Source organism: Salvelinus namaycush, chromosome 39, assembly GCF_016432855.1.
Source record: "Salvelinus namaycush isolate Seneca chromosome 39, SaNama_1.0, whole genome shotgun sequence".
NCBI lineage: Eukaryota > Metazoa > Chordata > Actinopteri > Salmoniformes > Salmonidae > Salvelinus > Salvelinus namaycush.
In genome coordinates, this window is record NC_052345.1 from 14,348,815 (window position 1) to 14,362,275 (window position 13,461).

At 43.7% G+C, this 13,461-nt stretch overlaps 1 protein-coding gene across 4 annotated transcripts in view; it reads left to right on the forward strand.

Moving 5' to 3' along the window:
* The first annotated feature begins 1,159 nt into the window (after positions 1-1,159).
* Positions 1,160-13,461, forward strand: part of LOC120032514 (trafficking kinesin-binding protein 1-like) — a 40,266-nt gene continuing 27,964 nt past the window's right edge. For all 4 annotated transcript variants that reach the window (XM_038978640.1, XM_038978642.1, XM_038978643.1 and 1 more), the window contains exons 1-2: positions 1,160-1,249; positions 12,812-13,159. In XM_038978640.1, the coding sequence (XP_038834568.1) occupies positions 13,099-13,159 (61 nt within the window). In that variant the 5' untranslated portion in view covers positions 1,160-1,249; positions 12,812-13,098. The remainder of the gene's footprint in view (positions 1,250-12,811; positions 13,160-13,461) is intronic.

Genomic DNA, 13,461 nt, shown 5'->3' on the forward strand with positions numbered 1-13,461 from the left:
TTCATACCAATCCATTGACTCCATTCCAGCCATTATTATAAAGCGTCCTCTCCTCAGCGTCCTCCCCACTGGTGGGTGTGTGTGTGTGTGTGTGTGTGTGTGTGTGTGTGTGTGTGTGTGTGTGTGTGTGTGTGTGTGTGTGTGTGTGTGTGTGTGTGTGTGTGTGTGTGTGTGTGTGTGTGTGTGTGTGTGTGTGTGTGTGTGTGTGTGTGTGTGGTTTAGGGTCAGATGGATGCATTCCCAAAGGGGTTTGGTGGTTCTCTCTGGGGGTTAAAATAGTCTAGCATTTGTTGCTCCAACCCAGTGTAGGCATCTTAAGGAGTGTGGGAGAATCTAGATATAGAGTAGGAGAGAGATGATGCTCATCTTTAGAATGGGAGAAACATCAAGCCCATAAGAGTTCCTGCTGTTTTGGGAGGAGTGATACAATTTCACAGCAAATGGGTCTTTCACAATTTTCTCACAATATATATCTGTACCCTTGAATATGATTAAATCCTTCAAAAAGAAGTATGAATATAACCATAAATAATATCTAAGAAAGTCAATAAACAGCCTCAAAATGTAATATAGGAAGTAGGTCAAGCTTATTAATAATTTCCATGCTTGTAGTCTGCTGCATTCAGGTTGACTGCCTCCTTTAACCTACTAGATGAATGCCTGATATGTCAGATATAGTATCACCAAAATGATCCATGGAGCAGCAGGACATGACTAAAATACTTTTCATGTGACCGCTGGTTTGGACTGCCTCTAATTTGAACATGGCTGGGCTGCAAACTGCAGGGGCAGTTACTTTTATGACGTACCCAGGGAACTTCCACTGGAACTTTTTAGGTGGTGTGACACTGTCCTCAACTGGGTTGCTTTTCTATAATATTTTTTTGTCTGTTGAAATCAAACAACATGGTCTGTGTGTACATCTTATATCTACATTTGGAACACATTCTCAACACATAATACATACAATGTAATACATACAATTTCACTAAATATTTGTCATATTTGCGCATGAATGCGAAATTGTTGTGGTGTTCATCATGTCTGTTACTGTTCCTGGGGGCCACTGGTTCAAAGTATTCTCGCTAAGCAAGGAGGTTGCCCGTGAAACTACATGTTCCATAATGCTTCGCTTCCAAGATGACCAAATACAGACGGACCCAGCGCTTTGACAGATCGAAGTCCGGAGGAAAAGTTCCTGTCAAGTTTGCCGACAACGACCTTGAAGAACTTGGGTTAAAGCAAATTCGTAAGTCTCTATAAACTTGTTATCGTTTGTCACAGTATTATCTGTTGATAGTTGTATTTTGGTATTTACCTTCTAAACAAAGCAACGGGTGACCAACTTGATGAAGCGATGTTTCCATAGGCTCACACAGGGTGGAATCAAATGGTAGGATCCCTGCCCTTTTGTTGTCGGTGGAAATGCAAAACGCCTGTGCTCTTTGAAAATGTTCTCAAAAGAAACACTTATTTACCTCAATGAAGTAGGACAAATTAACTCATTGTACACGACTGTCACCCCTTTTCAGTTGCAGCATAGAGAAGTAATTATCAGCAGAAAAGATGAAGAGAGATGTAACGTTAGCTAGTCAACTGGAAAATTGGCTGAGGCAGATCGGATCGTATCACGACAACATGATCTAATCTTTGTTAGGCCTAATTGACAAATGAATCGCACTCATCCGGTTTGCCGACAATTCAAGTCGATAATTAACGTTTCCTTTTTTACCCCAAACATGATTTTTTTTTAGTTCACATGCAATTGATTCATAGTGGACGACAAATCACAACGGGATATAGGCAGAGGCCAGGTAAATATTGACTAGGATAGTCTATAAACAGGACTTGCCATGTTTCTGTTTGCCACATTGTTTCTGTTTGCGACACCATTTTTGCAACAATGTTTCAAACAAACAGTAACGTTGGTCTTTGAAAATCCCCTGCCGGTATAACTGTAGTAGGCTACAATTTTATGGGTACAGTCCATGTGTCCTGTAGCGGTGCTTCCGTACCAGTCCTCTGTCAATGTGGTCATGTGGCCATGTTTTGAAAACATTTGTTTATCAAAATAGGTGTATATGACCCTATTCTATCATCTACTGCATATTGATAATGTTAAACAACTGATGTTGGTCCTTGGAACCATCCAACACCACCCTTGACACTGACTATACCAACCCTACATATTGATGGGTGTTTGCAATATACTATAGCACCTTGATACAGATACAGTCAAGCGAGTCACTGTGTGTCAGATCCAGTCACCTCACTCTTTGAACGTCATAATCACTGTAGCCTAGGCTGTCTTGACTGCATCCTGTTGTGTTAGCTCGGGGACACAACAGGAGGTGGCGCTCTCACCACCAGTTTTGATGACTAAATAGAAATGTCCTTTTATGGTAGCCCTTATTACTCCGAGCTGTAACTTAGAACATGCTTTTTCTAAGTTGTGATACTTTTCCCATAAATGGCCTAACAGTTCATGACCAGCCAACTGGTTCAGAGTCTATGCCAAATAATGAAGCCTCTGGGATCACAGATCTATGATGTATTCATCCATTTCATATTCAGTGCCTTCCTTTTATTGCGCATAGTCTGATGTTGGCCTACCATATGCCATCGGCATGTAGCCGAAGTGTCCTCGTTTCCCGGTTAGTTTAATTGGCAAACTACAATGGGCAATTGTTTCTAAAACCTATAAGCCAGATTTAGAGAGCATTTTGGGACCAAACAACATGAGCTAAGTTTATCTGCTGACTGTTGGTTGCACGTCACTGGTGTGATTAGGATCCGATTTGAGCATCATTGATTGTTAATCAGTTATATTCTACTTTTTAGAAAAACAGATTCATTATAATAGCTGTAGGTAATAGATGTTGAACTGTAGCGTAATAAACTAGTGCATGGGTAAGGCATTTGATTTGGCTAGTGTACGGCCGTGTGTAAAGCAGAAAGTGAGATGTCTGATTTGGCTAGTGTACGGCCGTGTGTAAAGCAGAAAGTGAGATGTCTGATTTGGCTAGTGTACGGCCGTGTGTAAAGCAGAAAGTGAGATGTCTGATTTGGCTACTGTACGGCCGTGTGTAAAGCAGAAAGTGAGATGTCTGATTTGGCTAGTGTACGGCTGTGTGTAAAGCAGAAAGTGAGATGTCTGATTTGACTGACGCAAATGAATGGCTCTGACCAGAGCACCAGACTGAGCCAGATAGTATGACAGAGAGAGAGGGGAGAGGGAATTCCTTGCCTGCAGCTGCAATACGACAGCGTGTACAAGTGCTGACTCACAGACTGTCTTCCACTCTCATTCTCTCTCTCTCTCTCTCTCACACACACACACACACACACACACACACACACACACACACACACACACACACCCTCTCTCGCTGTCCCTCCCCCACCTCTCTCTCCATTATAACCCCACCTCCTCCCACCTCCTCCCGCCTTCTCTCACTCCCTCACTCTCCCTCTCCCTCTCAGCCAGGACACCACACTGGATGAGGGCTAAGGTAGCTGACAGGAGAAGCAGCAGCTGTAGAGGCCATTGGTTTTTGACTCGGGCTCACTCACTCTCAAGGAGAGACTGTCCTAGCAACCTGCGTCCAATCAATGTAAGGATACTCCTAGCAGCACAGGAAGTAACTGTCATTTACAACAGTAAGTGATATACTCAGTCAATACAGCGAATAACCTAACGTTATTAGCATTATTAGCATACCGTCTCTGTGTCTATGCTGCTGTAGTTAGCCTCTGACTCGGTTTGCGTTCGTTATCCCTGAGAGAGCCGGCACAGAGGACTTCTGTGTTTGTTCTTCTCCCCTCCCTGCAACTTTTTAATGTCAATACATTCGAGGCAGACTAAACAAATTGACTGCAAACTAGAGATGTTTGTGTGTTTTAGAATGCTTTTGCTTAATGAAAACATTGCAAACATTGACCAGAAGCACAGTAAAGAGGTCTGTCATTTTGAAGATCATAGAGGTTCACTTCATAGCTGATGTATTGTGTCGTCATGTGTGTATTGTTGGCCTTAGCTAGGTTGTGTAAGAGCCAGTCAAAAGGCCTGTAGGCCTGTTGAACCACAGTACTTGCAAGATGGGGTTAACATATACTAAGGTTCGATATTTCACTGACTGATGCTGTGGTTGTACTTTATCAACTGTTTAGATGTTATTATGATGGTATGGTTTATCTATCCTAATGTTGTGACTATGTTATTATAACGGCATGAGTTAGCTAATGTTGTGACTATGTTATTATAACGGCATGAGTTAGCTAATGTTGTGACTATGTTATTATAACGACATGAGTTAGCTAAGGTTGTGACTATACAGGTGCATGTCACCTGTTCTCTTTCCTTGGGAGGCCTATATAGAGAATATTCAATATATAGAAGTGTAGGGAAATATGTGTCTGGTGTGTGAGAGGGCAAATGTCTGAAAGGATTTATAGCTAACCTGGCGTGGTATGACTGACAAACAACTGAAGGAGCTTGTGGCCAGACAGAGCAGATGTGGTTGGCAGCCATTGCAGAACGTGTGTGTGTGTGTGTGTGTGTGTGTTGCGCGCGCGCAACACATGCATTTGTATTTGTGTGTGGCCACCTTAGGTTGATTATTGACCTGTGATAACTGTCTTGTGAGCTGGCAGAGTGGTTTCAATTAGTAATACCGTCTTCCTACTTAAAAAAGGGCCAGAGAATGTAATACCGTGCAGTCGTCCAAGGTATTTGTGCAGAGTCAAGTTGACCTGAGTTGAATTGCATGTTGTGTGAAAGTCTCTTTTAGCCACGTCGCAACTGCAGCAATTCACACTAGCGCAGACCAAATGTGTGCATGATAAAGGATATAGTGTGTGCATTGGCGTTCCCAACTACCCAAACCATCAGTGCACTCTCTTCAAATACAACCATATGGATACAATAGCAACTCTCTGTCTGTTAGCATATTAGAGGTAGAATGCCACTCTGTTAAGCTTGAATGGTCCTACTTGTCTTCTTAATGCCGAGTTGTGAATGACATTACATTGATGAGAATTACCACTTGACAGACATAATGATCACTGTGTTCGACTCTCAATCCTTGAACCTCTCCTCACTTGTAGCTTTTGTTCACGGACACTTGTCTCTATCTACAGGGTGTGCAGGCTTTTGTTGCAGCCCAACACTTAAGTCAACTAATTCAACCGATCAAGGTCTTTGTGAGTAGTAGATTGGTCCGATCACGACAGCGGGTATGTTAGAGCTGGGCTGGAACAAAAAATCCTGCTCACCCTTTAGTGTATTAGCTCTGTAGGAGCAGGGCTAGTGACCTCTGGTCTACACAGAGAATCAGCTGAGAGTGTGTTGGTATTTAGGTTTAGGTATTTAAGGCCACTTTCTATTCATACCGTAGTTGGAGTCCAGGTATAGCTGCTCCAGTTGTCTGGGTGACTAGTGGGTTGTAAAAATAACCGGTCTCTGTCCAAGTAAAGGTTCTCCTGTTACAGTGCTGTTGTCTCTCTCTCTCTCTCTCTCCCCTTCTGTCTCTTTTTGTGGCTCTGTATCGTCTCACTCTGTCCCCCCCCCCCCTCTTTCTTTCTCCACTTTCCCATGCCCTATACCTGCCTTTGTATCATAGCTGTATTCATTAGCTTGTAACAAATCTTCTGGATAGAGGTCATTTTAAAGATAGATGCTGGTGTCTGTGTAGTATCTCTCTCTAGCTTTCATACTATTTCTCTCTCTCGCTTTCTCTCTCTCATCCACTCTCCTGTTTTGTCTTTCTCTCATACTATACCAAGTGTTTCCTCATTTGCTTTGTGGAGCGTTATCTCTCACCTCATATCCTGCCTTTTGTCATGACTCATGACAGGCTTGGTGATTTGCATTTTGCCTTGGTTTGTACCCGATCAAGGCCCTGCTCCTATGATCATGTCAATAGTATCTGTGGCTTCATCTCTGTAGATCCAGAGGCTTCAACGTTTGTCCAGACTTTGGTTTTGTCTGTACCATCCATATGATCTAAAAGAGACAAACGGGCATAACAACAGACGGGATATAGACATCACACGAGTCATTTTCAAAGCATCCAAATAGTACATATTGTTAGATAGGCAGAGCCAGGAGAATAACTGAAATGTCGCATTGGAAATGCACAAACAATGATCTTCAAATGCTTTGTCGCGCTCCTTTCCCCCTCTATTCCCATGCCAGAGTTGAAACAATATACATTTAAGAGACACCACACCTTTATCAGTGAGGTGGTTGATAGACTGGGTCTTTATGGGAAATAGTACAATGAGAAAGTTAATGGTTAACCAACCAGTGCTCCCAGTTTGAGTTAATGGTGACTGCAGGTTTTGGGGGAGGTTGCTTCATAGGAATGAGAGTGTCTGTTAGAAGACCTATGTAGACAGGGTGTAATAGATGTGGTGTCTGTTGGATGGTATCTGTCAGTTTGTCTTCAAAGGGCCAAGGACGTTATTATTTTTTTGTTATTTAGCGGACGCTCTCATCCAGAGTGACTTACAGTTGTGAGCACATACATTTTCATATGTGCTCATACTGGTCCCCCGTTGGAATCGAACCCACAACCCTGGCGTTGCAAGTGCCACGCGCTACCATCTGAGCCACACAGGACTATATGTCACGGCAGTCTGTTTCCAGGGTCGATGGCTTTGTCAGCGGTTTTGATCAGGTTAGCAATAGCAGGGGGAAGCTTCTTGCAGCCACGGCGGCTGCTGACTGGGGAAAATATTAGGCTTTGAGGGGATTGGGGGGAATTTGGAACATATATCACTTTCCTCGTCCTCTGAGAAGCTTGAATTTGTTTTATTCTATTGGAATCAGGAAACTCCGCTTACTTTAAAGGTAGACTCAGCGATTTGACGAACATGCCGAAAGTAAACAGCACAGTGGGCCAATTTCCGCAACAACTGAGAGCGTTGAAGTGTGAGGCTCAACTTCTCTGCTGTTTTGGTGCCGTCTACCACGCTTTAATAGCGTGAAGTGAACCCGTGCACACGCGCAGATGCTGTGTGTGACTGTGTGAGAGCGAAGTCTCGCGTCTCACTTATCTCAATATCTGCGGTGCTGCTCGCGGCGACGTCATTTCGCCGAGTCTGCCTTTTTTAAATTGAGATATCATTTAGTCGTAATTGCCGTGTGACTTGATGAATCAGGTTTGTAGTGAAGGCTGTTCAGCCATGGTAAGTGTGCAGAAGGTCTCGTAGGCATTGTTTATTGTTTGGGGAGTGAACACTGTGTCTAGATACTCAACTGATACAATACAGCAGCTTATCTCTGAACATGAGACAGTGGCTAAGGTCATCTCATTAGCTCTGCTGTTTGAAATGAGAGTGTAGTAGCTACATGTCGCTGCATACTCCTCATTGACATCAACCCATGTTGTCTGGCTGCTTGGCTCCAGAGATGCGTATAGTATTTACATACTGCGTAGTATGCGTAGTATTTACATACTTACTCAGGCCTTTTACTCCTCCTGGATCATAGGCCATCAACTATTTTAATAGTTCATTTCCTGCTTTTTATTAGTATAGTGTGTTAACTAATTATTGTCTTTTCTCAGAGGTTTGGTGGGTTTTCAGTATCTTTCCGCAATTTAGTTTGAAGGCCTACCTAGTAGGAACTAATGTTACCTGTTCTATTTTGGGGGACCCCTCTCTATGGTCGTGTCTACACTTGACACTTTACATGCAACTTCTGCTATCAGAATGCGAAGATCGTATTGAAAAGACGGGTCTGGATGCATTGTGGTCTGATAACATCAGGAGGTGGTCAGGGATGCATTGTGTGTGTGTGGGTTTCGCCTCAGTCTGGATGCAGTCAGGCTACCAAAAGCTCACACAGTGGGTGACGTCATCAGCACTCCGCTATGAGTCTCCAGAAAATGTGTGCTTTGGGACCGAGAGGCACCTTTTTCATTATATTGTCGGAGGAAATACATTCCTAGCGTGTGTGGAACATATTTGCTGGCCTCATAAATGCTATCCAGCTAGTTCATATTTAGAACAATTATTTTTTGTTTGACTAGAGTTATGCTAACCCGTTTGCAATCCCTTTAATTCTGCTTGCTGGCTAGCTACAGAGGTCAGCCGGCTAGTTAGCTACAGTAGTTAGCTACTGCCATCAGTTGTTGTTGTGTTATTATCATATTTAGCCTATTCTATCGTTTGCAGAATGCATACTGGCATTTTAATATTGTGCGGGAAAAGGGAATCCGGACACAATGTGCATATGGTGGACACATTTTAAATGTAGGTGTAGACGCGTGATGTGTTCGGAACTCCATGATCAGAATACAAAAACTACATTAACTGTCAAGTCTAGACACGGCCATATGGGAGCAACACTCCTACATGAGGCCACTATAATTAGCCTGAACCCAAATCATTAGAAAGGCTCTAATCTCGTCACCCATAACTAAATCTCGTGTGCATGCTGGCTGGTCAGCTCCTTGATTTAAGCCTATCAGGAGAGACCATATAGGCTACTATCTCACGGTACACGGTAGTGTTAAATAATGAAATGGAAGGTATCATTCAAGCACTAGTTTATCGACCTACCTATCTATCTGATCTCATTATCCCATAGTGCCCTCACTGCCCCTCCCTGGCCACCACAGTAATGGACAGTGTGGCACCACTTGAAGTAAATGAGGCCAGTTATGGGGTCAGTTACACCCTCAATGAAAGAACGCTGAAGCTCTTGGATGGAAGCCCTGTCCGGGTTCAGAAAACAAGTTTCATCACTGATGCATTGTATATTAGCTTGTGTGGGGGGTGATCTGGCTTAGATTTACTAAAGCGATCTTAGAGATGTACTTTCCTCTTTCTTGTTGTTATGTGGATGTCTTATATTGTTTGACTTCGATTGTTCTAGCTTTTCCTGTTCCCTCTGGGGGGAAAAGGTACAGATTTCGCTCTAGTGCAAAGGGTCTTGTAAATCTTGCCCCATTTTAGTACAGAGCCTTTCTCTGGTTTGTGGAAAAAGTTCAAGCTTCTACCTTGAAGTTGAATAATTACGTACTTACCATTTGAATAAAATCTCTACTGGCAGAGGCATCAGTTGGGCTTCGTCACATGACCAAACTGTTGCCCGGGCGACCATGGGTCCAGAGTCCTTGGCCCTCTCAGCCAATTAGAGGCGAGATTTGCATTTGACAAGCTTCTCCCTCTCTGCCGGTTTGCAAATTCTGATTTGTTATTCAGTCTGGTGGTGACAGTCTGGTGGTGACAGTCTGGTGTTGACAGTCTGGTGGTGACAGGCTAAATTGAGTGTCACCCATTCATCTCTTTCTTCCCTCTTTTCCTAAGTACCCTTCTCTCAAGGGCCCCTCTCCTCCCGCCTGTGCCCTCTCTCGCCATCTCAGTTTGCCCACTCTTTCCTACACCTACCTTCCCACTTTCCTAAGTACTGTACCCTGCAAGTGTCCCTCCTCAACCCTCACTCTCTTTTCTACCCCCCCACCTTCCCTCGCTTCTTTCTGTAGCACCTTCGTCTGCCCTTCCTTCCTCTCTCGTTCCTGTGTGACTCCACACGCGTACACACCCTTTCTGAACGGCCAAAGAGCACCAAAGACAGGCTCTTCCAACCGGCATTGACGAGTCCTCTGGAAGGTCAGTCAGACTCAGAATGACATCCATTAGAGTTAGAGAGTTACACTTATACGTGACTTATTGGAGTACACTCGTAAAAGTCTCCTTATTTTTCCTTTACTTTTGGCACGGCTCATCTTGGATGAACGGGCCCTGTGCAACTATAACACATTAAGGTAACGTTTCAACTTCTCATTCACATTAGGAAAGTAGTTTGCGATCCTTGAAATTCAGATTGAAGTAACTTTCCTTGTTTGAGTTCAACCACGTAGCATACTGCTGTGCATATTGCTGTGCATTCCACATCTCTCAAGAGCAACTTGTGTAGGCTACACAGAAAATAGCCTGCGTGTTTGATTATATCCTTATGGATATACTGTACAGAACACATCCTCAGGAATCAGACGTTTTTGGCTTTGTCCTTAGTGGCCCAGCCTTCCGCATCCCACTGTGTGTTTGTCTAGGGAACTGGACAATTGTTTTCTCACAGTTCCTGTGGATTCTCTGGACTGTTAATTTGCTGGCCGATCTGGGGAGCGAGGGCCTGGTGGAGCCCAGGGTTGTACAGTGGGCACACTGGACAGCGTAACAGGGTCTTTCCCTTGGCATTCTGCCTGGCCCAACGACAACCACACAGAGAAAGAGACAGGGGGAGATGGCCAATAACCATGCTCACTGGTGACCCACTCTAAATGGGATACAAGGCTGCGCTTGGCTGGGTAGATAATAGACCCACAATGTGACAATACAATGCCTGCCAACTTGGCCTTGGCAGCATGTAAATATGACAGATAAAGAGACGATGTGTCTTTGTTTGTGTGTGTGTGTGCAGCAGGTTAGTTGAGTGCCATTACCAAATGCCAATTGATTCCCCTCGATATCTTTTTATTTGTCATTTAAGACGTGGGAATAAGACATTTATAATTGTATAATAACATGATATTTTGGGCTGCATCCATGCACCCTCATTTAGCATCCTAGTGAAAACACAAGTCCTACTTATCATTCTAGTCACTAGACACGACATGCTACAGAACTACCAGACATGCATCATGGTGGTGGGGGTGGATACAGTAAAAGCCAGACCTAGAGTATGTATACGACCCTGCTGCTCCCTCTGACAGCTGTAAGTGGAGGGAGTGGATGGATGGATGTGGCAGGAGTGACCAGAGCAATACACTCAGTTAATTAAGGGGGTTGGAGAGGGGGAGGAGAGGAGGAGAGATTGTCATTCTCATCTGTCTCATCTGTCTCTCGAGTGGGTGTGTGGCGAGGTGCGCACAGCTGAGTGTGTGTGTGTGTGTGTGTGTGTGTGTGCACGCTTGTGCGCATGTCACATGTTTTGTCTACCCACATGCACGGTCAGTGCTTTGTTAACCCAATAGTCCTCATATAATATGTCCTTGACCCAGACTGCAATGCATAGCTAATGTTTTGTATGATATCCACTGTCCTGTACCACTGGCCTTGATATTGCCTAGGTCTGATGTATCCAAACACTAACAACCGCAATATGACAAAACTGGATGTGACAATTGTTTAGAGTTCCAGCAATAAACTAAGGCTACTTTGCTGCCCATTGTTAGAATGTCCTGAACCCCCGCCCAACCTAATTTTATTTTTGGATTACGTCACTAGCCAGGCTATTCAGTTACAGAACGATGGCCCGCAGCATTTCCTGGCGGACATGTAGGTGAATGTGATATGCCTTATGAAGAGGGACATCATTCTGTAACTGAATAGCCTGGTTAGTGACGTAATTCAAAGAGAAAATGAGGTGGGGCATAATAAAAGTCATTCCAACTAGGACCGTGTGCTAAGGCTAGCTGTTTCTGTTTGCTTTCGTAAACAGAAAGAATTAGCGTTTACTCTAATACAGGTTGCAGCTAGCCTTAGCACACGGTCCTAGTTGGAATGTACAGTACTTTTATTATGCCTCGTAAAGCTTTGTTTAGTAACTGTGTTGGTTTAAATGTCATAAGGTGGTGTGTTGTGCTCCGGTTGTAACTTGATCTGTGTGTGGCTAGGGTAACTTTAGCGTTCTGACCCTAAAAACTCTGGGGAAGGGCCAAGCCTAGTGAGACAATTGGAGCATGCATGACACTACATGGCTTTAAAAAGATGAAGATGCTTGTAAAGTTGTGGTTCAAGTGTCTGAAGTAAAAATAAAAAAAATCTTAAACGTGACCTATATCTGTATGTATTTTAACCAGGCTGTTATAGAATATGAGAGCATCATTTCAGTATCTCACCTGGAAAAACGGGTGAAATACATTTCAGTGAAGGGATGAGAGTTTTCTTGATACATTCATATTTGATGGCATTCCATGTTCAAACGTAAAACGGCATTTAATGTTATGCCATTCCGTACTAAAACGTAAAATACTATGATGTTGATGAATTAAAGATAGTCGGATTGAATGAATCTTTCTAAGCAGGTTTCCATCCAACCTTTTTATGAGAGTAAAGTACATGTCAGATAAAAAATGTTTAATGACAAGACTGACGGAAACAGAAAATGTTTCAGTCAACTTTCCAAAAATAAACTAGACAAGGTGGGATCTTTTTGTGTCTGCAAAATGAATTATGCGAGACATGTCGTTTGAAACGCTTTTATGCAAATATTGATATAATAACCACAATGTCAAAGTAAATTTGGAGTCACGCAATGGAGTTTATTAGGCTACAGATTAAATAAGGTATAATGAACTTCACAGGGTGGTGAAAGTGCAAAGTAATGAGCTTTCCAATAAATATCGAGGGCCTCATTCTGGTGACATGATCATCAATGCTTGACTGCCGCTTGACAAATAAAAATAATCTTACCCTTTTGTCGTAGATACAGTATCTGCGCCCTGTGCGGCGTTGGCTAGAGTGCACGTGCCAAAACCAGAGTTGCCACATTCGCTATTTAACGCAATTTTGTTGAGCGATAAACCCATCAATAGAGTTGAAAATGCCATGGAAACCCATTTAACTTGTATTTTTTATTCAGTACATGGGAACTTAAAATGTATTTTGATGTGCAAAACGTCATCACACACCTTTCATCTGCAACAAGTCAATTTGATGGAAACACATCTCTGGTGGGGAAATGCTTGTGTTGTTTTTATGCGGATTTTAGAATATTTGCATGAAAATCTGTCACAAATTGGATGGAAACCTAGCAACACTCACACTTTTTTTCTTTCTCTCTCTCTCCCTCTCTCAGACCAGCTTTGGTACTAGATGTGCGATCAGCCTGCTGTTTCTCCCTGATCCACCAGGGGGCCTCAGTCCCTCACAGGGACCAGCCCTGAGTCCTCCACCCGCACCCTGAACACCCCGGCCCCAGTCAAGCTGTCCCACCCTCATCCCTCTCCCTCTCCTCCTCATCTCTTCTTCTGGCCCCCACATTCCCCACTGGACCCCCTGTCGACCCTCTCCCTTTACGGGGGGCAGGGGGAGGCGTCCGGGGGCCTCGATGCAGAGACCCTGCCCCTAAATGAGGGCCTTAAAATGGAGTGCGACCTCCTGGAAAGAGTGGATAGAGGAAGCCATGATGTGTCCACCCTCACTGGTAGGTCACAGTTAATGAATGTAGTAGACGGGTTATAGGGGATTGGATAATGGGTTCACTTTCATGTTGGACAGCACTTGTTAGAAGCTAGTGGGAAGATGGGTCTCTTAGTCCAATCTAATGTCCCCTGCAATGGTTCTATCAACCTGCATCCAGGAACATTGTTAAATTACATGTTTTTAATGTAATGCATTATAATGTGATGAGTGGGAACTGTGTCATCCAGTCAGTGCCTCAGGGGGGCAGCAGAGACTTGTAGATTTCAGAGCGCTCAATCCAATGTGATGAATGCTGCCTCTTTG